General features: G+C 45.9%; 1 protein-coding gene across 3 annotated transcripts; it reads left to right on the top strand.

Annotated features, from left to right (window-relative positions):
* Positions 1 to 1,329: 1,329 nt before the first annotated feature.
* On the top strand, positions 1,330 to 20,834 carry SNUPN (snurportin 1). Of its 3 annotated transcripts, none has more exons than XM_065872160.1 (9): positions 1,330 to 1,386; positions 4,567 to 4,729; positions 6,612 to 6,759; positions 11,994 to 12,098; positions 12,338 to 12,434; positions 13,577 to 13,674; positions 17,073 to 17,147; positions 18,694 to 18,774; positions 20,248 to 20,834. In XM_065872160.1, the coding sequence occupies exons 2-9, from the start codon at positions 4,572 to 4,574 to the stop codon at positions 20,569 to 20,571; spliced, it is 1,086 nt and encodes a 361-aa protein (XP_065728232.1). In that variant the 5' UTR covers positions 1,330 to 1,386; positions 4,567 to 4,571; the 3' UTR covers positions 20,572 to 20,834. The 3 variants fall into 3 exon arrangements, with proteins under 3 accessions (XP_065728232.1, XP_065728233.1, XP_065728234.1); XM_065872162.1 differs by lacking the exon at positions 1,330 to 1,386 and adding an exon at positions 1,943 to 1,970 and having other exon boundaries at positions 20,248 to 20,571; XM_065872161.1 differs by lacking the exon at positions 17,073 to 17,147 and having other exon boundaries at positions 1,335 to 1,386.
* The last annotated feature ends 3,984 nt before the right edge of the window (positions 20,835 to 24,818 follow it).

Below are 24,818 nucleotides of genomic sequence, written 5' to 3'. Positions count from 1 at the left end.
GCCCCAAGCACCCTCTACCCTCCCTGTCAATCTGACCTCCAAATGGACGGAGTCATGTACATAAAATATGCAACAAGTCCACACCTTGGACTCAAAATGTGCCAACTTTGTGTACATTGTTTCTGTAGTGTGGTATTGTAATATCCAAATTCTCTGTAAGTCAGACATGCAGCAAACTTAAATATTTGGCTCAAAAGCCGTGTAACTTTGGCCAAGTTGCTTAACCTCTCTGAGCTTTAGTCTCTACTTCCTTGTGCTATTTTAAGATTAAATAAGATAATTCATGCAAAGCACGGGGTCTGCCTCAATGTAAGTATTCAATAAATGGCTATTCACAGTTTTATTTTGCATCTCTTCAATCTTAGTCCACAAAGGCTGCTCTCCAGTTTTATAGCAGCTTTTTTTTTTTTTTTTTTGCTGTATGCAGGCTTGTCACTGTTGTGGCCTCTCCCATTGCGGAGCATAGGCTCTGGACGCGCAGGCTTAGTGGCCATGGCTCATGGGCCCAGCTGCTCCGCGGCATGTGGGATCTTCTTGGACCGGGGCACGAACCCGTGTCCCCTGCATCGGCAGGCGAACTCTCAACCACTGTGCCACCAGGGAAGCCCTCCAGTTTTATTAAGTTCCTAAATCTCGGCTGCTTCCCTCCACCCTTTGCACCAATTCATTCCTTCACCAGAGCCGTGTCTTGTGCCGGATGCAGGAATCAAACCAGGTCCCTACCATTGCCAAGCCCACAGCCGAGAAGGAAAGAGAAACTCCTAAAGCGAGCAAATGGCTGTAATCGAGGTTTCTTTCCAGTGTTCTAAGGGGCGAATGGGTAGGGGACGACTAATTGTCTAAGACTTAGTGGTGGGTGTATGTGTGGGCGGGGGAGGGAGTCAGTCAGGCAGCGCTTTCCCCGTATAAAGCATGGTCACGGGAGAGGGAGCGGACTGTTGGTGCACTCCTAAGGACTGTGCGTATCTGGGGGAGGCGGCAGGATCCAGGGCCTGGAGGGCCTTGAACGCCCGGCCACGAGACCGGGGTTCCAGCTATTGGCGAAAGTAACCCGGAGTAGCTTCTGCCCAGGAGTGAGGCTTCGGCCCGGCCAAGTCACCTTGCAGGAGGGTAGCAACGCAAAATCAGAAGGAGGACTCCCGCCCGGGCGGACTGGAAAAACCCCAGTAGTTGAGGGCGGAAGTAACCGCAAGCCCGTGACAGAACCGCGGAAGAACTCCCGGCGTTCTCTACGTCCGGAGGAGCCGGAAACTCCCCTCGCTAGGTGGGTGAGCCCGGCGGCATGGCGGCGGCCAAGGGAGCGGGGCCGGCTCTCTAAAGGCAGCTGATTGGTCGGCCCCCGGCGGCGGCGTTGGCGGCTGCGCGTGGAATTGTCACCTCGGCCTGGTGAGTCGTCGGTTCAAGCTTGGGCCCCGCCGGCTCCCGAACTGCCCCTGGGCGCCCGGCTGTAACTTTCTGTGGCCGGCTGCACACTCCCGGCTTCCCGAGACATGACCTGGAGGGGCAGAGCGAGGCCGGGGCCTCTCCTTGGGCGCGCTTCCACTCTTAAGTTCCAGGCTGTCGGGCCAGGACCCCTCAGGGATTTTCTTTGTGGGGGAGGGGCGAATCATGCAAGGCCTAGATGACCCCATCCATAGAGAAAAGCTGTGCGCGCCTGTAGCAGGGAGGGCGGTCGAGTGGAGTTCAGTTCCCCCGGCCGCATTGAAGCCCGGTGGGAGACGCTGAGGAGGCCTAGATCCTGGCTGCGGGATTCGAGGCGGGGCGCCCCCGGAGGGGGAGGAGGAGGGAGAGGAGGAAGAGGCAGTAGCGGGGGGACAATTGGAGTCTGGAGCTCGGGGGAGGGGCCTGGGTGGATCGGAAATGGGATACGGGTGGAGTTTGAGACCGCCAGGTCAGAACCCTTGGAGTCATCATCCTCCGAAGAATGGGTTGAAAGAGCAGGAGCCAGCCAAGGACAGCCATAAAGGGAGGTACAGCCAGCCGCCCCAGTGTCCAAGGCATCAATTTTAAGAAGGATTTTATGCTTCTTGGCAGAGCATGAACCCACACCGAGATAAAGCACGATGAGGCCTAATAAATGTATTTTAGATTGGGTCATTACTTTGGTAAGACGAAGACATAATGAATTTTTAAAAGATTTTACTATGGAAGTGTTCAAACTTACACAAAAGTATAGAAAAATACAGAAAATAGCATACCATTTAGGATCCTAAGTACTCATCACCCAGCCTCAACTATGAATGGCCACCCCGGTTGCATAACATACATGTTAAGACACGCCTCAAATCCACACATAATATGCTAATCTTAAGTTTTAAAAAGGTGGGCTTTTTTGGTTTTGTTTCTGTTTTTTTCGTGTTTAATGGGTATAAAGGTTCCATTTTGCAAGAATAATAGAGTTCTGGAAATTGTACAACAATGTGAATGTAATTAACACAACTGTAGTGTACATTTAAAAATGGTTAAGTGGGACTTCCCTGGTGGCGCAGTGGTTGAGAGTCCGCCTGCTGATGCAGGGGATACGGGTTCGTGCCCCGGTCCGGGAAGATCCCACATGTTGCGGAGCGGCTGGGCCCGTGAGCCATGGCCGCTGAGCCTGCACGTCCGGAGCCTGTGCTCCTCAACGGGAGAGGCCACAACTGTGAGAGGCCCGCGTACCACAACAAAAAAAAAAAAAAAAAAAAAAAAGGTTAAGTGGTAAACTTTTATGTCATGCGTTTTTAACCACACACACAAGAAAAGTTCCTTTCAAATTAGAAAAAAGAAATCTAGGGAATTCCCTGGTGGTCCAGTGGTTAGGACTCGGCGCTTTCACTCTGGGGGCTTGATCCCTGGTCTGGGAACTAATATCCCGAAAGCTGCGTGGTGCAGGCATTAAAAAAAAAAAAATCTAATGCTGTAAATTAAGAAAGAAAATCTGAATTCAAATGTGCAATGGAAAATAACTCTTTGCCAAGTAGAGGCCCATAGAGTTGTATTTTTAACTGTGGAGGCTCTGCAATGAACCTGTTGGTTTTGAGGCTCAAGAGCATTGGGACCTGGACTGGGGTGGAGTTTAAGCACTGGTGGTACCCTCTGGTTTATACTAGAACTTGAAGGGTTGGGCCAGCCCAGGTGTGTGAGTAAAATTTCTCCCAAATGTTCCTGTTTTCTTGCAGTCTGAGGCACACTTTTTTTTTTTTTAATTTTTTTTTTTTCTTCCGGCTGTGGCGGCTTGTGGGATCTTAGTTCCCCCACCAGGGATTGAACCTGGGCCCTTGGCAGTGAAAGTACAGAGTCCTAACCAATGGACTGCCAGGGAATTCCTTGAGGTGCACATCTAATCTTTAGGTGAGCTCCTGTGCCACCTCATACCTTCATTCATGGAAGGGTGAGTGAAGTATGAATTCACATCTTTCTCTCTACTGCCGTTCTTTAGGGTGGCCCTTGGTAGTCTGTCTCCAATATGATTTACTCTCTGTCTCCCAAATGTACCACATGTCTGTCCTTCACATTTTCTAGAGCAGCTGGTGTTAACTGGAAGGCAGCCTTCCACATTTTAGCTCTTTTCGAAATGAGTCCTGCATAGGTAGCCCTGAAACCTTCCTTCTGCCCACCCCAAACAAGCAAATAAACAAAACAAGCTATAAAGCAAGAAAGTAACTACCAGGTTTGGGGTTTTGGCTCCTCTTGTCTTCCTCCCTGGGCTCCAGAACCAGTACTTCTCCTGGAACTAAATTTTCTTGATATGAGTTGGCATTTATTGGAGAACTAAACAGCCAATCAGATAAAACTTGCATCAGAAAATTACATATTTTATTTATTTATTTAAATTTATTTATTTTTGGCTGCCTTGGGTCTTCGTTGCTGTGTGCGGGCTTTCTCTAGTGGCGGTGAGGGGGGGCTACTCTTCTTGTGGTGCGCGGGCTTCTCATTGCAGTGGCCTCTCTTGTTGCAGAGCACGGGCTCCAGGCGCGCGGGCTTCAGTAGTTGTGGCTCGTGGGCTCTAGAGTGCAGGCTCAGTAGTTGCGGTGCATGGGCTTAGTTGCTCTGCGGCACATGGGATCTTCCCGGACCAGGGCTCGAACCCGTGTCCCCTGCGTTGGCAGGTGGATTCTTAACCATTGTGCCACCGGGGAAGCCCTACATTTAAAAAAAAAAAGTTAAAAAAGAAAATTACATTAGTTATTGAGTAACAGCTTTTTAGAGCTATTCAGGAAAAAAATTAGATGATCGATTACTTCACTGCATGTCAATGATTGTAAGAAGGAATTAATGACAGGGTCCCTGGTGAATGATGACAAAGAGCAAAAGTTAGATTCAATCACAAGGTGAATTTGATTGATGTTGAAGTTTATACACTCAGAGCTATCAAAATGCTCATTATTAAAATATCTGCGAGAAAAACATTACTGCTCATATGTAACTCACTTACCCTTTAACTTCTTTTTTTTCCCATAGAAATAATTGTGATTTTGGATTAAGTGAGGTTTTTTAGGAATGTAGCCATCATGTTACACCATAACTGCCTGTACCCGAAAGGTGATACAAAACGATTGAACAATTTTCTGATGTTTTCCTTTGTAGGGAAGATGGAAGAGCTGAGTCAAGCCCTGGCTAGTAGCTTTTCTGTGTCTCAAGATCTGAACAGCACAGCTGCCCCACACCCCCGCCTGTCCCAGTACAAGTCCAAGTACAGTTCCTTGGAGCAGAGTGAGCGGCGCCGCCGGTTACTGGAACTGCAGAAATCGTAAGGGATACTTTAACTCCTTGGCTTCTCTCTGTAGGCTGGGAGCTGTGAACCATTCAGGAGGCTCCAGGCTTGTCTCTACAGAGCCACCTTCAAAGTGGACCCTTTGTAGGTGGTTCTTCTTGCCCACAAGTTTGGGAGGGGTAAATCCTGGCAGAGGTAGACATCCTTTACACCCAGAGCTTGGGAAAAATGAGGGAGTCGGGAGAGACTGAAGTTTGAAAGCAAAAGCTCAACTCTCTGGTTAAATTTTTCTTTTCTTTTTTCCTGGCAGCAGTACTGAGCTTTGTAGTTTAGGGACTTGTGAAAGCCACTCCCATACTTCCACTCCCCACATTCCCTGTGTGCCTTCTCCTGCAGTCTGACTCCTGGCTTTGGTGTGGGCTTCCTGTCTTCCTTCAGCCCAGATGTTTCTGTGGAGCCCTTGGGAATTCAAGACAAATAATTCCACAGGGAATCTGAGGAAATGTCTTCCATACACTTCGGTCTCAATACCAAGATGAGCAAACAGGGAAAGAGATTGATTGCAGGATAGGAGTGTTTGAGGATGGGCTGCTCTGAAGGCAGGGCCTATCCTTTTATTCTCAGTGCAACACAGGCCTCTTCTGGTTAAGGAATTAAGGATTAGGAGGAACTATCGACAGCTGCATTTTGCCCACTGCTTCATCACTAGATGTGTTTAGCAGAGATGGTTCCCTGTGGCCTCTGGGTTGCTTGCAGATTACATTCTCAGATCACGCATTCCCCCGATCCCCAGTTTTTAAAAATTGTGATTAATTTGGAATAGGTAGTATGTTCGTATGGTTCAAAATTCACAATACATACAAGAGTGTATGGAGACGGGACTTCCCTGGTGGTGCAGTGGTTAAGAATCCGCCTGCCAATGCAGGGGACATGGGTTTGAGCCCTGATCCAGGAAGATCCCACATGACGCGGAGCAGCTAAGCCTGTGCACCACAGCTACTGAAGCCCGTGTGCCTAGAGCCTGTGTTCCTCAACAGGAAAAGCCACCACAATGAGAAGCCCCCGCTCGCCACAACCAGAGAAAGCCCGCACGCAGCAACGAAGACCCAACATAGCCATAAATAAATAAATAAATAAATAAATGTTTTTGAAAAGGAGTATGTGGTGAAAAGTCTCCCTCCAAAATGTCAAGTTCCTCTCTCTTTTTTTTTTTGGCCACGCTGAGCAGCTTGCAGGATCTTAGTTCCCCAACCAGGGATTGAACCTGGGCCCACGGCAGTGAAAGTGCCGAGTCCTAACCACTGGACCGCTAGGGAATTCCCAACATCTTATAGTACACTTGTTACAACTAATGAACAAATATTGATACATTATTATTAACTAAAATCCATACTTCTTCACTCAGATTTCCTTAGTTTTTTCTAAGTGGCCTTTTTTGAAAGTTAGGAACTGCAAAAAGGTCTGGCTGTTCCTCAGAAAGTCCCAGAAGCTGTCCTTGTCTCAAACTTCTCACTGCCTCTGGGTGTTTCCTCTCTGCAATCCCTGGGAGCCTTCAGACGGTATATCTGCCAGGCAGGGAAGTGTCAGCTCTCACCTGGGGTGGAGATGGGAGTCTAGGGTGGGGTGGGTAGGAGTAGGATCAGCCACTAGCGAACCCTGAGAATTCCTTTAAATATTGTACCTTGCCTATTCTTAGGAAACTGAGGAAAGCTGAGTGTGTTCAGAGGGAGTTTCCTATTCAGGATCTGTGAGGAGGTGGTCACTAGTTAAGGCTTACAAAGGAAATTTTGTCATCTCTTACCCCACCACAATTCCCAAGTTGCTCTTGAATTTGGAGACTTTGAATTACATCTGTCACATTTCAGAGTGTCTTCCTATAAGACGTAAAGACCTGTCCTTATGCCTTTTCTTTTCTCAGAAAGCGGCTGGATTATGTGAACCATGCCAGAAGACTCGCTGAAGATGACTGGACAGGGATGGAGAGTGAGGAAGAAGAAGAAAAGGAAGATGATGAGGAAATGGATGTTGACACTGGCAAGAAGTTACCAAAACGCTATGCTAATCAAGTGAGTGCTCCAGAGAAGATTAGGCGCCGCTGGTCCTTCTCCCTTTACTGTGCAGTCAAAGCTCTTTACTTGCCCTGAAGAGGAGGATGAGGCAGGAAGAAGGAAGAGCATCTGCAACGAAAGTGCTGATGTACATAAAAGTTATGAGATGAAGAGAGATGACTTACAGTTTTGTGTGCTGACAGGGGTCACTGATAGAGTCTGGGTAGTGGGTTTGGGAAGCATTACCCCATGCTGTTAGCAAAGGCTTCCGGCCTGCTACATTTAAAGCCCCTGAGCTACTGATATGCTAGCGGACGCCATTCTTTACTAGTCGTTATACAGCTGTTTTGGATCAGGCCTGCCCAGCCCAGCACTGTCCCCCACCCCATCTCCCAAGCTGGTAGTCTTTCCCAAGTGGTAGACTAACATGCCAGCCTTGGGTCTTCACACTCAGGTGGTAGGAGCTTGGAGGTCCTTGAATACTGGGAGCCTGCCCAGCCACCCCAGGCCAGCCAGTTGGCCTAGGTGAGGTTGAGGCCATGAAACAACAGATCACTATAACAGACTTGACTAAGTGGCCTGTTGATTCCAGAGAGGAAATCGGTGTGGCTTGTGGCACCATAGGTGAAGCAGGCGTGGAGACTGTCCAGTGCTCTAGGCAATCCAGTTATTCTCCAGAAGGCAGGGCATGTGTCTGAGTGGGGCTGGGGGTCTACCCTGCTATTGTATACTTCTCTCTATAACCCAAGTGTCTTGTCACTTCAGAATCCTCTCCCACCTTAAGAATATGGTTCCTGAGTGCACACACTCCCATCCTCTTTCTCTGCCTCAAATATAGCACAGACATCTTCTATGACAAAGTACAATTTAGTTCTATTGAGCAAACATTGTTTTTTTGTTGTTTTTTAAATTTTTTGGCCATGCTGCGCAGCATGCGGTATCTTAGTTCCCTGACCAGGGATCGAACCAATGCCCTCTGCAGTGGAAGCACAGAGTCTTAACTACTGCACCACTAGGGAAGTCCCGAGCAAGCATTGTTTTGTTTTGTTTTTGTTTAAAACAGAATGTTGGCTTTTAAAAAAATATTTATTTATTTATCTATCTATCTATCTGTGCCGGGTCTCAGTTGTGGTACGCAGGATCTTTGTTGCTGCATGTGGGATCTTTAGTTGTGGCATGCAGGATCTAGTTCCCTGACCAGGGATCGAACCCCGGACCCCCTGCATTGGGAGTGCGGAGTCTTAGCCACTGGATCACCAGAAAAGTCCCCCCCAAGCAAGCATTGTTTTTTTTTTTTTTGTGGTACGCGGGCCTCTCACTGTTGTGGCCTCTCCCGTTGCGGAGCACAGGCTCTGGATGCACAGGCTCAGCGGCCATGGCTCACGGGCCCAGCCGCTCCGCGGCATGTGGGATCCTCCTGGACCGGGGCACAAACTCGCGTCCCCTGCATCGGCAGGCAGACTCTCAACCACTGCGCCACCAGGGAAGCCCCAAGCAAGCATTGTTGAAGGCCCTGTTCTATGTTAAGCTAGGTTATTCTCAGGGGAAGATAGATGTGGGCCAGAAATAGCCCATGCACTCCTCTAATAAGTGTAGATTATGGTTTTTGCAATAAGAAAGTGAAATTAACTTCCAACAGAGAAAGAAGCAGGGTTGTGAAATCAGGAAAAGCTTAATGAAAGAGGAGACAGTTTGGAAACATGGGTAGGACAGGTGGAGGTACAGAGCATTTCAGGGCATTCCAGGCCGCAGGATCAGGCTGAGCAAGAGCCCAGAGGTGGGAGAAGAATATATGATGTGTTCAGGAGGGGTGTGCAGAGTGTGTGTGAGGATGGAGCAACATAGGGTAGGGAGAGGAGTATAGCAGAAATATGTACAAGGTTTTAGACTCTGGGTCTAGATTGTGAGGAACCACCGAGACTTTTTGAGTCAGGGGCAGAGGTGGGACTTCATGTGATGACTACCACATCAGTGTAGAAAGGCCTGGAAGAGAGAGACTGTGGTAGGGGGCTTAGGTTTGCTAAAAGATCTGATGAGTGCTAAGGGCAGTAGAAGTGGGAAGGAAAAGAGGTCATGAGTATGAGAGATGTTGCCAGGTGGAATGAACAGAATTTATGGCTAGGAGAGGCGATATGAGAAGCGGGTAAGGGTTTAAGCTCAGGTCGCATGGACTGACCTCAAAGTCAGGCTCTGTGTTGACCATGGGCAAGTTACTTAACCAGTCTAAGTCTCTAGTTTCTTATCCTTAAAATGGGACATCGTAATAGTACCTATCTCATAGGATTGTTAGAAGGATTAAATGAAATAGTGTACCTTAAATACCTAGCCCAGAGCCCATAATGAATGCCCCACAGTATTAGCTGCTACTGCTATTTTTTTAAACAGCCATATTGAGATACAATTCACATAACATACAATTCACCCATTTACAGTGTACAATTCAGTATTTTGTTAGTAATTCACAGAGCTGTGCAGCCATCACCACTATCTAATTCTAGAATATTTTCACACCCATTAGCAGTCACTCCCCATTTCCCCTTCCCTCCAGGCCCTAGCAATCACTGATCTACTTTCTGTCTCTATGGATTTGTCTATTTTGGACATTTCGTATAAATGGAATCATATGAGATACATCCTTTTGCTTCTGGCTTCTTTCACTTAGAAGGTTTTCAAGATTCATTTATGTTGTAGCATGTGTTAGAACTTCATTCCTTTTCATGTCTTTTCAAATAATATTCTGTTGTATAGATATACCACATTTTGTTTATCCATTCATCAGTTGATGGCCTTTTGAGTTGTTTCCACTTTGGGGCTATTATGAATATGGCTGCTATGAACATTTATTTACATGTTTTTGCATGGACATATGTTTTCATTTCTCTTGGGTATATACCTGGGAGTGGAGTTACTAGGCCATATGATAACTCTGGAACTATCAGACTATTTTTCAGAGTGACTACACCATTTTACATTCCCACCAGCAATGTTTGAGAGTTTGTTTCTCCACATCTTTGCCAATACTCGTTATTGTCCGTCCTTTTGAATATAACCATCCTAGTGGGTGTGAAGTGGTGTTTCATGGTTTTGATTTTCATTTCCCTAGTAACTAATGATATTGAGCTTCTTTTCATGTGTTTATTAGCCATTCGTATATCTTTGGAGAAATGTCTATTCAAATCCTTTGCCCGTTTAAAAATTGGGCTATTTGTCTTTTATTATTGAGTTATAAGAGTTCTTTATATATTCTAGATACAAGTTCCTTATGAGATACATGATTTGCAAATATTTCTCATTCTGTGGGTTGTCTTTTCACTTTCTTGATGATGTTTTTGGCAGCACAGAAGTTTTACATTTTGATGTAGTCTAATTTATCTATCTTTTGTTTTGTCATTTGTGCTTTTGGTGTTGTATTACTATTATTCTTTAAGGGAGTGTTGATTATGCCTTGGGTTTAATTGAATAACAGAGAGGAAGGTGATGATATTAATAGGGCACAGAATGCAGAAGGGGAAGGGTGGGTGTTTCAGGGACGGGAGGTACTTGGGCAACAGAAGCCAGTGAATTCTGTTTCGGCTATGCTGAGTTTAAGGTACAGAGAGGACCAACAGAGAAAGAGATAGCAAAGGGACAGCTGGAAATATAGGTTTGGAGGAAAGGAAAGAAGTCTGGAGATGAAAAAGAAGAGAATTAGGGGACTTCCCTGGTGGCGCAGTGGCTAAGAACCTGCCTGCCAATGCAGGGGACACGGGTTCGAGCCCTGGTCAAGGAAGATCCCACATGCCATGGAGCAACTAAGCCCATGCGCCACAACTACTGAGCCTGTGCTCTAGAGCCCGCAAGCCACAACTACTGAGCCCGTGTGCCACAACTACTGAAGCCCGTGCACCTAGAGCCTGTGCTCCACAACAAGAGAAGCCACTGCAATGAGAAACCCGTGCACCGCAATGAAGAGTAGCCCCCACTCGCCACAACTAGAGAAAGCCCGCACATAGCAACAAAGACCCAACGCAGCCAAAACAAAAAAAAAGAGAGAGAATCAGGAGGCATCATCTTAGAAATGACAAGTGAAGTAGATGAGTTCCACCCCCACAGGAGGAACAGCATCTAAGAGAAAAGAAAAGGGGGACCTAAAACAGCCCCCTGAAGATTATCTACATGTTTTGGGGGAGTGTGTGGAGGAATGTTTGGAGGAAAAACAGAAAAGTACTGTCATGGGACCAAGGGAGCATGTGCCAAGGAGGAGGATGTGACTGGCAGCATTACACCAGGAGTAGAGGAAGGAGGGGGAGGGGAGGGAATAGAGGCACTTGGCTGCAAGGAGGTCAAGTGGGGCTGTGAGGTAGCAAATCTGGACTGCGGGTGTCAGAGTGGGTGGGAAGGCAGCAGCAAGAAATACGAAGTAGTTGGAGGGTGGGAGGGAGGGAGACGCAAGAGGGAAGAGATATGGGAACATATGTATATGTATAACTGATTCACTTTGTTATAAAGCAGAAACTAACACAGCATTGTATAGCAATTATACCCCAATAAAGATGTTAAAAAAAAAAAAGAAATACGAAGTAGTTGAAAAAAGAGAGAACGTGGAATATCTTAATAGAAATGTAGAGTGATAAAAGGTTTTCATTTTTGCCTTGGTTTTGAGGATTAGGGGTTAAGTATTTTGTGGCCTAAGGGGAAGGAGAGATGGGAGAGATGAGAGATTCGGTGGGAAGTATTAATTGATAGGCTAAAGTCTTGTATAGATGGGAGGGACTAGTGATGAATGGAAGAGTAAATTTTTTCAAATTCATTTCACCACAGCCCTTTTTTTTTAATTTAAGGTAGATTTCCTAACATCCTTTAGTATAGTATTTGGGTCACTAGTTTGGGAAATGATCTAGTTTAGAGCATCTCAAGGTCAGGGACTTGATTCGTCTCTGAGGTATAGCCCCTGGAACATAATGGTTGTGATAATGGTAGGTGGGTGGACAAAGTAAGGAAAGATAGAGGGTCCTATCCCCCCATACAGGAGGTGAAGTAGTAAGAATGGATATGGATGCAGATAATGAAGGTGAGAAGTTGAAGTTCACAGTGAGCAGGAGATGAGTTGACTACTAAGAGCTAGTGGGTTGGAGGTCCCACTGTCACCCTTTTCTGTTCTCATTCTTTTACATGTATTTTTATTATATATATAGGACGTGAATTCTTTGTCATTGTAAACATGGGAGCAGCACAGCCCTGTTGATTTTTAACACCATTTTTTGTGTTCCCAGTTAATGCTGTCAGAGTGGTTAATTGACGTCCCTTCAGATTTGGGTCAGGAATGGATTGTGGTCGTGTGCCCTGTTGGAAAAAGAGCCCTTATTGTGGCCTCCAGGGTGAGTAGCTGCTCCTGCCCCCGGCACCAGCATGCCTGGCCTGTAGTGGGAGGGGTTCTCTGCACACTCTGTGTTCCTTATCTGCCACAGCAGCTGTCCCTGCCATGGGGATCGAAACGCTTTCCTGCAGGAGGGATTTGATGAGAGCCATCTTTGGGCTGATGGCACCCCTGCAGAACGTGGAAGCAAGAGGGTAAGGAGACCTTGATGCCTGACAAGAATGGTAATTGTCCACACAGGGTTCTACCAGTGCCTACACCAAGAGTGGCTACTGCGTCAGCAGCTTTTCTTCCCTTCTGCCAGGAGGCAACAGGCGAAACTCAGCAACAACGAAAGGTACCTACATACAATTGACTGTTTATTAACTTTTATAATCAGTGCTTGGTTAGTTGCTTAGTTAGTTGTTTTAAAGACCCACTTTAAAAGCATACTTTTGAAACTGCGCACAGGTAATATCCTGCCCACTGGGCTCTCCCTCAAGGTCAGGCCTCCTCAGCAGCAGAATAGTTGCAACTTGTGAGGCCTGCTGGGCAATAAACCCCTAAATTAAAGTCAATGCACCTTTCCCATGGACTTCCATCACAAGATGACAGGTGCAGTTTTCTGGGGAAAGGACCCCCAGAAGGCCAAATGTAATGTACAGTAAGCTGTTGCTGCGGCTTCCCGCCGAATTCCCTTTTCTCCTTTCTCAGTGTCCTAATCTTAGCTTATTCCTCCCACCTGGGCCCAGCCAGGGAGACTAAGGTCACGAAAGTTTGCCTGGGGTCATTCAGCGAGGAGTTGGCAGAGCTGCCAGAACCGTTCTCTCACCTCTGCCTGCCCAGGCTCTGCTGGTGGTTATTCCTGTCCTCTGTTCTGAGCACTCTATTGGCTTTTTTTACTTGAGCCTGAAATGTGCTTCCACCTCCCCTCTGCCCTGTTATTTTAGTCCTCTGATCCCAAAAGATTGTTCATATCCCATCTCTTCCATGAAGCATTTCCTGGAACTCTCGTTTTTCTTAGTTTGTGCTGTATAATTCAGGTCTTGGTTCTTTCCTCTGTAATCATCTTATCTCCTTAACTGGATTGTAACTTCCTTAAAGGCAGGGATTACTTATAGTTAATATTCCCCACAGAACACAGTGCCTGTGTTAGGAACTCAAAAAGTAATTGTAAACTAAAATGGAAGATTACTTCCCTTCAAACTTGAGCTTCTCTAAGGTGAGTAAATGTCCCAGTTTTTCTAAAGGTTCAGAGTTCACACTTGGCATTGCCTTGATCCTTCTTGTGCTGTCATACCTCAGGTCACCCCTAGACTGTGCCAGGTAGCCAGAAAAGGCTGTGAAGAACTTTGTCCTGTAGTGCTGGTGCTTGCCGTGAACACTGAGGATTGTTGGATTCAGTTCCCAAGCCCCTAATATGGGGCTCCCCAGATTGTGGTGGAGGGAACCCTGATGGGAAGGGGTACCCTGTACTGACTTTCTACTTTGTGTCTCCAGACTACACCATTCTGGACTGCATTTACAGTGAGGTGAACCAGACCTACTACGTTCTGGACGTGATGTGCTGGCGGGGACACCCTTTTTATGACTGCCAGGTAAGGACTGATACTCCCCTCATGTCTTCTCCTGTTTTCTCCTCTCCTCCCAGGAAAGTGGCTCAGCATGTGTGTCTAGTACGTGACCAACTTCTTGGTGTGTACAGGATGTGGTATATCAAGAACATTGTCTAATGTTCCTTGCATCCTTGGGTGTGTTTAAATTAGCTTCATTTATAAAAAGAGGTAGGAGGAACTAAGGGAAGCATAGCAATTCTTGAGGGGAGGAAGGAGAAACAGAGTGTAGGGTAGGCTGGGACTTTGTAGAAGCTGTAACCGCCCCCTCCCCTCTCTCCAGAGTGTGGGAGGCTTGCTGGCAGGGAAGGTTGCAGGTGAAGGGGATGCTGCCTCGTGCAGGCGGCACAAGGAAGAGAAGGTGGAATGTTAAGCACCATCAAATAGACTTCTGTCACCTCCACTCTTCACCAACCACATCTTGACCCTGAAAATGTCAGGGCCTCCTTGGTATGACCGTAAGGCCTCGAATCTCTGAGGGGTTAGCTTTGGAAGGAGATTTTCCAAATGAGGAGAGGCCCCCCACCCAATATTCTCCCCTTAGGTTTCACCTTCCCACAACATTTTTCTCAGATTGGTGATTTTCTCGAGTGACAGATGCAGTCATCAGAGAGAGGCTAGGTCACCCTACAGGGTCCATCTCTGCTCCTATGCTCCCCATCGTTGTCCCAGTTTTAAAGTGGTGGGTTTTTTATGCTCCCTGTCAATTAGTTTATCATAGTGGTTCTCAGAATGTTGAATGTGTGGCCTCAGAAGGTTGTTAGTAATGCAAATTCTTAGACCTACTGAATCAGAAACTCTGGGGATGGGACTTACGTTTTAATCAACCTCCAGGCGATCCTCATGCAGGCCCACGTGTCCAAATCACAGGTTATCACCACAGGCTGCTTCTTTCTGTAGCCATTACCCCAAGCTAGGTTTCCAAATTGTGCTAGGTGCTGGTACTTCAGAATTCTAGCATGCATCTCATTCAAAAAATAATAGCCAAGGGACTTCCTTGGCGGTCCAGTTTAAGACTCTGCACTTCCAATGCAGGGGCCATGGGTTCAATCCCCAGTCAGGGAACTAAGTTCACACATGCTGCACGGTGTGGCCAAAAGATAAAAAAACAAAAACAAAAAAATAGCCAAGACCTGCATTGCTAAGCACTTTGTGAGCATGATCTCATTGAATCCCTTACAACCCTAAAAAGTAAGTATGTACTATTGTTGCTACTCCTCATCATTTAGATATGAAAGCTGAGAGCCACAGATGTTAAGTACCTTGCCCAAATGCAGAGCCAAGCCTAAAACTCGGAACTCAAAAATTCAATCAAGGGACTTCCCTGGTGGCGCAGTGTTAAGAATCTGCCTGCCAGTGCAGGGGACACAGGTTCAAGCCCTGGTCCGGGAAGATCCCACATGCCGCAGAGCAACTAAGCCCGTGCACCACAACTACTGAGCCTGCGCTCTAGAGCCCACGAGCCACAACTACTGAAGCCCACACGCCCAGAGCCCATGCTCCGCAACAAGAGAAGCCACCGCAATGAGAAGCCCGCGCACCACAGCGAAGAGTGGCCCCCGCTCACCGTAACTAGAAAAAGCCCACGGGCAGCAACGAAGACCCAGTGCAACCAAAAATAAATAAATAAATAAATTTATTTTTATAAAAAAGAGAGATAAAGGCCGTGCAGCAACGAAGACCCAATGTGGCCAAAAGTTAATTAATTAATTAATTTTTAAAAATTAAAAAAATTAAAAAATAAAAATTCAATCAAGAACATATTTTCCTATAATTCTGTTGAAGGATGTTTCATAACATGCATGTAGGTTGTAACCTACAAATTTGATAACTAAAGCCACCTATATTTTGACAATATAAAGAAAAGATTGTGGGTTTTTTATTTTGGGTTTTGGTTTTGGAAATTAAAAAAAAAGAAAGAAAGAAAAGTCCCTAAATAACAACAGAAGCATATGTATCAGTAATTTAGATCAATAGTAATTTGGGGGCTTCCCTGGTGGCGCAGTGGTTGAGAGTCCGCCTTCTGATGCAGGGGACACGAGTTCGTGCCCCGGTCCGGGAAGATCCCACATGCCGTGGAGCGGCTGGGCCCGTGAGCCATGGCCGCTGAGCCTGCGCGTCCGGAGCCTGTGCTCCGCAACGGGAGAGGCCACAACAGTGAGAGGCCCGCGTACCGCAAAAAAAAAAAAAAAAAAAAAAAATAGTAATTTGGAATAAAATAGTTTATGTGAAGTTACAGCTATAAAGTAGTTTCTAATCCTTAGGTAAAATAAAACAGAGGTTAACATAATGTGCTTTGGAGTTGGTGAGTCCTGGTCCCATAGTATTTCTGTGTGCACCTGGGTGAGTGATGTAATCTCTCTGAGCCTCAGAGTCCTCACCTGTAAAATGGAGATAATAATAATAAAATTCTCGGGACTTCCCTGGTGGTGCAGTGGTTAAGAATCTGCCTGCCAATGCAGGGGACACGAGTTCAAGCCCTGGTCTGGGAAGATCCCACGTGCCGCGGAGCGATTAAGCCCATGTGCCACAACTACTGAGCCTGCGCTCTGGATCCCGCGTGCCACAGCTACTGAAGCCCGTGCACCTAGAGCCTGTGCTCCGCAACAAGAGAAGCCACCACAGTGAGAAGCCTGCGCACTGCAACGACGAGTAGCCCCCGCTCGAGGCAATTAGAGAAAGCCCACGTGCAACAATGAAGACCCAGCACAGCCAAAAATAAATATTAAAAACAAAAAATAATAAAATTCTCAGAGGATGGTTGAAGATTAATACGATTATGTATGTAAGGTCCTTAGCACGGAGCCTGAGACATAGTAGCCCTTCGGTGATAAATGTTGGCATTACTACTATTAATAATTCTATTGGATTTTAAGGAAAAAATATTTTATGAACATCTTCCTGACCTTACGGCAGTGTTTTAAGGGAAATGAGGGTGAGAAAAGGGCTTAGGTCTTCATAAATCAGGTGGCTATTTTTTTCCCAGTTTTATTGAAATTAAACTGGCGTGCAACACTGTAAGGTGTACAGCACAATGACTTGACTACATGTAGTTTGCAGTAGTTACCTGAGTAAGTTTAGTTAACACCCACCATCTCATATAGATACCAAAAAGAAAAGAAAAGAAAAAAATAAAGGTTTTTTTTCCCTTGCCATGAGAACTCTTAGGATCTACTCTCAACAACTGTCATGTATATACCAGACAACAGAGTTAACTATTGTCATTGTGTTGTACTTTCCTTCCATCCCTAGTACTTACTTATCTTATAACTGGAAGTTTGTACCTTTTGACCATCAGGTACCTTTTTAGAATGGGGTGTTTTTGTTCGTATTAGAGTTTGAGGTGAGCAGTTTTTAATCTTTCCCTTTCTCTTCTCTGGCAGACTGATTTCCGATTCTACTGGATGCATTCAAAGTTACCAGAAGAAGGACTGGGAGAGAAAACCAAGCTCAATCCCGTAAGGCCTGGTGTTAGGATTGCAGAGTTCTTTATGGGGATTGGTTTGGATTGGTCTGTTAGCTAAATATAATCATTATGAATGAAATTATCTTTTCTTTTTTCTTTTTGAGGCAGCGTGGCATAGTGGGAAAAGTATGGACTTAACAGTTATCTAGATTCCAGTTTTCGCTTTAACAATTACCAGGTTAAGTTAATATCTTTACTTGGCCTTAGTTTCTTCATCTGTTTAATACAGTTAATAATACCTACATTACAGGGTTGTTCTAAGAACCAAATTATATAAATATACAAGTCTTTCTAGCATAATACTTACGGTGAGCACTCAATAAACAGTGGTTGGTATAAAATGCTAATAACTGTTTTTATTAATAACACTATTTAGAATTCTCCAACTGTAGCCTGCATCAGCAGCCTCTGGAGGCTTGGTAAAATGTAGGCTCCTGGGCCTCACCCCCAGAATTTCTGATTCAGTAGGTCTGGGGTAAAGCCTGAGAATTTGCATTTCTAACAAGTTCTCCAGTGAAACTGATACTGCTGGTCCATGGACCACACTTTGAGAACCTCTGCCTTTGTATCTGAGCTAAGAGTGACCTCATCTAGTCAGTCCCCTCTGTTTATAGATTAGCATATAGGCTCAGAGAAGGGACTGCCTTCCCCAAGGTCCCAGAGTCCAGGATGATAACCCAAACGTCTTGGCTCTTCGCTCAGTGATTAAATATGGGACAGTTGTTTTCATTGCATTTTATTAGTTAAGCCCTGTAGACTGGCATTTGCTTGGGTTGCTTACAGCATTTTTAAAAGCAACTGAATAACCAGTTACAGGAACAATAAATGGGACCAGTACTTCCAGTGATGTTATCAATAAGGTCCTAGAAGAACATGCACCGAGGAAAGGGAACATGGGTACTGCTTTCTCTGAGATGCTGTTCTGTGTGTGCTACATGTACTGTCTCATTGTATCTGCATAACAATCCTAGGAAGTAGATATCTTATTATCCCTTTTTACAGATGGGAAAATGGAGGCATATGGAGATTAAATGATTGACAGAGCTGGGATTCAAACCTAGGCAATCTGACTCAGAGGTTGTCATAGTCCTAATCACTTTGGTATACTGCTTCAGTATAAAAACTTTTGCTGGTGTGAAAGGGGCTTCACCAGTCCTTCATTAGGGGCAACTGTCATAGAGCTGGGAGAATAACATAGAATCCCTAAACCTAGCACAGGGCAGCGGTTCTCAGTCCTGACTGCATGAATCAACTGGAGAGCTTAAAAAAAAAAAAAGACTGGATCCCACCCCAGAGCAGTTCAGTCAGAATCTCGGGGTGGGGCTTGGGCATGAGTAATTTTTAAGAGTTTCCCAGATGGTTCTCCTGTATAAAGCAAGGTTGAGAACTCCTGACCTAGTAATTCAGAGGATAAGTAGAAGGGAGTGGGTAGGGAAGGATGAGACTGAAAACTTCTCTTCTTTGATACAGCTGTTCAGTTGCTGGAACCAATATTGTTTGTAACATGTACTAATTCTTTGTTCTAATTTACGTTTTAGTTTAAATTTGTGGGGCTAAAGAATTTCCCTTGTACCCCTGAGAGCCTGTGTAAGGTGCTGTCTATGGATTTCCCTTTTGAGGTAACAAAACCATTGTTTTTATTGCTCTGATCTGATTGTAAGACACAGGGAAACTTGGTTATACAGTCTTAAGAGAGCCTCTGATTTTGCTGTGTCAAAGCATCAGAAAAGGGCTAAGTGCTGACTCTTGGAAAAAGATGTGCTCGTGGCCCTTCATAGCCTCAGTGCCACCCTGCCAGATAAGTCAGAATGCCAGAGCTGGAAGGGCCCTTGAAAGGACAGCTCATCTAACTCCCTCATTTTACAGATGGAGAAACTGAGGCCCAGAGAGGGGTGAGGCTTCCATTCCTAGGTCCTTCTTGTGTGCCTCTTTCTGCTACAAGCCAGAGAACGAGGCTCCTTGTTTGACTGCCACAGCTGGGGCTTCTGTGACTGACAGACTGCAGGGCTGTGAATTCCTAATCCTTCCTTCCTCCGAAGAGCAAATGGTCCCCAGGGATGGCAGTGCTTGCTGAGCAGTGGCATGGCAGTGGGGCGACCAACTTGTCCAAGGTTGCCCAGGACTTCCCTGGTTTTAGTGCTGAAAGTCTCACATCCCCAGAATCTCCTCAGTCCTGGGCAGTCTTTTGTCATCCTCAGAACCTGCAGTTACCCTACAAGCAGACTTCCTTTGCCCATGATACCCTTTAAAATTCTGCCTGGTCACCTGCAAGTATTTGTTTGAACTGGATATAATTTTGCTAAAAGGATCACAGCTTCCCAAATGATGAAATGGCAAAGGCTGAGTTGCGTTCATTTCTGGGAGTCAGTTAAGAAGGTGGTAAGAACACCATCTTTGTTTATAACCCTTATGCCCCAGTGACAATAAATGCTTTTTAGAGATGAGTCACCGAATCACAGAAAAGAACATATGGGACTGTGGGAGGTCTTCCCGTTGAGAAAAACTGAGTTTCCCAGAACATAGCTCACAGACAATTTAGGAGGAGGTTTAGGCAGCCAGCAGTGGCTGGGGAGCAGGGCTTCTTGACAGGCTGTTTGCCCTGCACTCAGCAGTCCAGCATCTTGGAGGGGCTTGTCCAGTCCCCCGGCTTTGTTCCCGGTGTGGAGCACATCCCCCACTACAGAGACCTCCGGGTGGTGGAAAGTGAATGGGATTTGAGGAGAGAAGACCTGGGTTGAAGCTGAATTTCTGCTTCATACTCACTGTGTGTTTGAGGGAGGCTCCAGAACTCCCTGAGTCTGAGCAGCTCCATCTCCCAGACACTTCCATGGTGGGTAAGAGGGTGAAATAGTAGGTAGGAAAGCACCCTGTAAACGGGAAAGTACTTTTTATGTTTTTATTTTCTAAAATTTAGTTTTCTAGGCCATTTCTTCTTTTAGAGAAATTCATGTGTGAGAAACAAAGACTCTTTTTCTGCTGGCAGTGACCCAGAAAAAAAGAGCTGGACCACAAGAGCTACCCCAGTGCATATAGGTCTCCTACAAACATGTGGCCCCAGAAGTCATTCTGATCCCTGGTTTTCTTTCTTGTAGGTAGATGGGCTTCTCTTCTACCACAAGCAGACCCACTATAGCCCTGGAAGCACTCCTCTGGTGGGCTGGCTGCGCCCTTACATGGTGTCAGATGTTCTTGGCGTAGCTGTGCCAGCTGGCCCGCTGACTGCCAAGCCAGAATATGCTGGGTACCAGCTCCAGCAGATTATTGAGCACAAGAGGAGCCAGAAGGAGGGAATAAAGAAGATACTCACACACAAGTCCTCTGAGAATGGACGCTATGAGTTGGAGCACCTGTCTACCCCCAAACTGAAGAGCCCTTCCCATAGCCCCAAGCACCCAGGGAGCCTCATGGATAACTAGAGAGGGCAGCGTCCTTTAGGAGTCACAGGATGGGGGTTGGTCCCAGAAGGAAGGCTGGGGAGGAGGACAGTGACGAGAACAAGATGACTTCATTTTAGAGCAGACTTTCCAAAGCCACTCCAGCTGGAAACAGCTTATCTCCTATCTGAAGTGCTGGCTTTAACAGTTGGGGGAGGTTTCCAGATTGGGTAGTCTTTGCATTTGAGCAGCAACTCCTGTGAAAATGTATTTCGGATCCACAATGTAAATATATATAATTCTTACGAAAGAAGTTGTTTGTGATTGTTAAACTTTATTTATTTTATTTGTGTGTGTGTGTGATTCTTAAACTTTAGATAGTCAGGAATCTCCCCCACCTCTACCCCTTCAGGCCCCCTAAACCGTGACTGTTCAAGTCTTGGCCCATTTCACTCTGTTTGTAGCACTTAAGCATTCTGCTGAGTTTCCAGTTGCTGCTGTTGGTAACGTCATCTTCTCAAAGGTCTTACCAGGAACTGCAGTTCTTGGTATTTGAATATGTCCCCTCTTCTGAGAAGACAAGTGTGATTTTCTTTGGTTTAGACACAGCCAGAGATAAAATGCAAACGGAGTTCATTCACTACTTCAGCCAACATTTGAGCACCTTCCAGAAGATAAGCCTTGTGCTTATGTAGAGTCGGTTATGGTGAGGGACCATACTTCATCCCTGCCCTTGAGGAGCTCACGATCCAGTGAGAAAATAAACCCACCAGCATCTAGAGTGGGTCCAGATGGTGGGATGATTGCTTTAGTGCAGAAAGGGGCATAGAGCATGGGGTGTGGGGGGATGCCGGGAAGAGCAGAGGGAGGTTTCACAGAGGAGTTCAAAGCTGGGCTGAGGCTCATAGGAGGGACAGAAATGTGCTCTGCAGACAAGGAGGGCAGGAGTTTCTCACAGAGGCAGGAGGGTGTGCAGATGCATGCCTCCAGAGCCAGGAAGGACTTGCTCTGGGACCTGAATTCGGTTCAGCATAGCTCAGTTGTCAAGTAGGGCTGGAAAGCTATGGGAAAGGAGGCTGGAAAGAGATGGGTCTGATCATAAATGGCCTGTGTGTTATGCAGAGGTTTTGGGTTTTATGTATGGATGAAAGGGAGCTGATGAAGTGCTTTGAGCAGGCAGGATCCATTCAGATTTGTGAACTAGAGCCCTTTGGCAGCTGTGGGAGTGGAAGATGGCGTCTAACACCAACCAGTTTCTGCTCTGTGTTCAGGAAATGTGTCCCATTTCCCGTGGCCTCAATCTGCTCCCCATACTACTTTCCACTTTTCTAGGACTTCTCTTACAAGACAAAAGGACTTCACTGTTCCACTCCAGCAGTACTAGTATCCTGTGGACAAAATTTCAGAGGGATCCAGGGCAGATCTTGTCTGACACGCAGTTGTTTCTTTGTGTTGATTAGTTCTGGGAACAGATCCGGGCAGAAGTTGTGGTGTAGCAGAGCCTCATTACACAAATTCAGAACACCATTGGAGCTAGCCTCAGTGTTGGGCTCTTAAAGAGCTGCTCGGGCTGACTCTGTAAAATTGGTGAAGGAAGAAACCCCTTCCTCCCCTACCCAATGATGACCCAGCTGGCTGCAGATTTAAGCGTGCCTATATCAATAAGCTCTTTCCTGAATTTAGGTCAACTCTGCAATAGAAACATTGTGTCCCTCTTGCCAAAAAGCTTGTTGTAGGCTGCTTAAAGGGTTAGTCTCTTCTGAATGCTCTAGTCTGCTCTCAGCAGCCAACTGTATCATTTCAGGAGATGTGCATGCTAGTATCAGTAGAGACTTGTCCGGGCTCTGCCCAGAAATAATCGGTCTGGAAGGACTACTTCCCCAAAGAACGCTCTCTGGGGACAGATGCATGAACCAAAGAACATATTAGCCAAACTTATCACCATGCACGACTTGATACTGCTGAATGGTAGCTTGAAGGCTGTATCTCAGGGGAGTGCCCTTATATATATATATATATATATATATTTTTTTTTTAGTGCCCTTATATTTTTAACTGAGGAGCCAGTATTATTTATCATCACTGAATAGAATATGTCTCTTGGTCATATTTCTCTGCGAATTATAAAGTCACCTCCTGCCACCTGTTTCAAATATGGTTGCGTTATAGGTTTCTGGGATTGGATATTGGTTATTTTAATGTTGACTCATAACTTAGATTGTAGAGGAAATGGAGAAGAAAGAGGTGGGACCTAAGGACATGGTGACTCACTAGCTGTGAAAGGTAAGAAATGGACAGGAATCATCAGAATGATTCCTAGGTTCCTAACTTGGGTGACTAAATGCTATTAACAAGGACAAGAATCCCAGGAAGAGCATAATTGAGCGGGACTGGGGGGAAAGATAATGAGTTCAGTTTGGGACATGCTGAGTTTGAAGTGACTGGGAGACTGGTAAGTAGTTAGGCCTTAATTCAAGTCTTCATCATTTCTTTTCTGCAGCACCGCCAGAGGCTCTTACTCTGCCACCAGTTTCTCTGCCACCAGTCTTCCCCCCTCCCCCACAGCTCCAATCCATGCCTGTCACAACTGGCAGAGTGATCCTTTCTAAAAATGCACATCTGATCATGTTACTTCAAGGACTTCCCTTCGCCTACAGGGTACATGTGAAGCTTCTTGGCCTGCTATGCAAGTTTCTTCATGACCTGGCCTTAGTGTATCCGTCTAGTCTCATAAAATACCTTGCTTCCTTTTCTGCCTCCTTTCTAGTGATGCTGCTTTATAGTTCGCAGTACAAACACACATGTTTCATATTTTTTCCCCCCAAAACCGTCCCTTCTCACTCTGATTTTATCCACCTGGTGAATATACCTACTCATCTGTTGAATAAACAGATACCTGTTTGAAACTTTACCTCTGCAGGTAGAATTAGCCATTCTCATCTTTGTGCCCTCCCCATCCCACTACACATCTGTTTCCCAAAGTTACGGAGAGTCCCCAAGACTGCTCTTTGGTTTGATAATTCACCAGAAGGACTCACACATTCACTGAAAACTGTTTTACTCACAGTTACAGTTTATCACAGTGAAATGAAACAGATTTAAGTCAGCCAAGGGAAGAAATGCATGGAGCAGAGTCCAGGGAAGTTTCAAACATGGATCTTCCAGTTGTCTTCTCCCAGTGGAGTCATGGACAGCTTTAAACTTCCTACTAACTGTGTGACAAAACTCATGGAGTATTGTCAACCAGAAAATCTCACCTGAGCCTTGGTGTCCAAAGTTTTTTATTGGACTTGGTCACACAGACCTGGTTGGCCAACCTCAATCTCCAGCCCTTCCTGGGGTCCAGCTGATAACATGTGGTCCAAAGTCCCCCTCCCTCCTAGTCACATTACTGGATTATCTAGTGTGGCAAAAGACCCCCATGCAAACAAAGACACCTTTATTAGGCAGGACATTCCAAGGGCTTAGAGGTTCCTTACCAGGAACCAAGGGCAAAGGTCAGCCTCTCTTTGGGCAAGATTAAATTCTTTTTTTTTTTTAATGCAGTACGCGGGCCTCTCACTGTTGTGGCCTCTCCCGTTGCGGAGGAAGCGCAGGCTCAGCGGCCATGGCTCATGGGCCCAGCCGCTCCACGGCACGTGGGATCTTCCCGGACCGGGGCACGAACTCATGTCCCCTGCATTGGCAGGCGGACTCTCAACCACTGCGCCACCAGGGAAGCCCCAAGGTTAAATTCTTTATTGCACACTTCCTCTATTAGATTGTAAGCACTTTGAGGTCAGGGACCTTGTCTTATTTATCTTTAGGTCGCTGCTGCCTGGCATCATGCCTGCTACTTGTTGTACCAATATATGTTTGCTGAGTGAATGAAATGATGAACTGGAATGAGAATGCAGTCTGGAGGGAAGCCCCTCCACTCTCTGCTTCCCAGGTTAGTGACCCTGGAGAGAAGACCGAGTGGAGGTGTGTGGCAGGCTGCTAAAAGTTGTTTGGATACGTTTCAGACTTCTAAGAACAAGGACTATATTTAATTCTGTGAATGTGATTAAAAGGATAGCCCAAAACCTTCTCACTACGTACATTGGAAGAGGGAAAGAAATGATCTTCCTAGCTATAGACTTCCTTTCTAATAAAGAAATGAGTAAAAAACCCATAATATGTATTTTTTAAGCAAATGCGGTCTTTTGTTTTACGCCTTCAGATATGTAGGGCAGGAAAAGTTGACAAAAAGCCTTGAGGTTTTAGCCAGAGTATGACTGGTTGCTTTGGTAAAATAAGCTGATTTTTGA

The sequence above is a fragment of the Phocoena phocoena genome, chromosome 2 (genome assembly GCF_963924675.1).
Source record: "Phocoena phocoena chromosome 2, mPhoPho1.1, whole genome shotgun sequence".
In the NCBI taxonomy this organism is placed as follows: domain Eukaryota; kingdom Metazoa; phylum Chordata; class Mammalia; order Artiodactyla; family Phocoenidae; genus Phocoena; species Phocoena phocoena.
The sequence above is the reverse complement of the archived record's forward strand: the minus strand, read 5'-3'. Positions and strand labels throughout refer to the sequence as shown.

Coding starts and splice junctions, on each gene's coding strand:
- SNUPN (XM_065872160.1), top strand. CDS start 4,572: ATGGAAGAGCTGAGTCAAGCCCTGGCTAGTAGCTTTTCTGTGTCTCAA. Junction 6,760..11,993: donor CAAAACGCTATGCTAATCAA/GTGAGTGCTCCA, acceptor TTGTGTTCCCAG/TTAATGCTGTCAGAGTGGTT. Junction 13,675..17,072: donor ACCCTTTTTATGACTGCCAG/GTAAGGACTGAT, acceptor CTTCTCTGGCAG/ACTGATTTCCGATTCTACTG.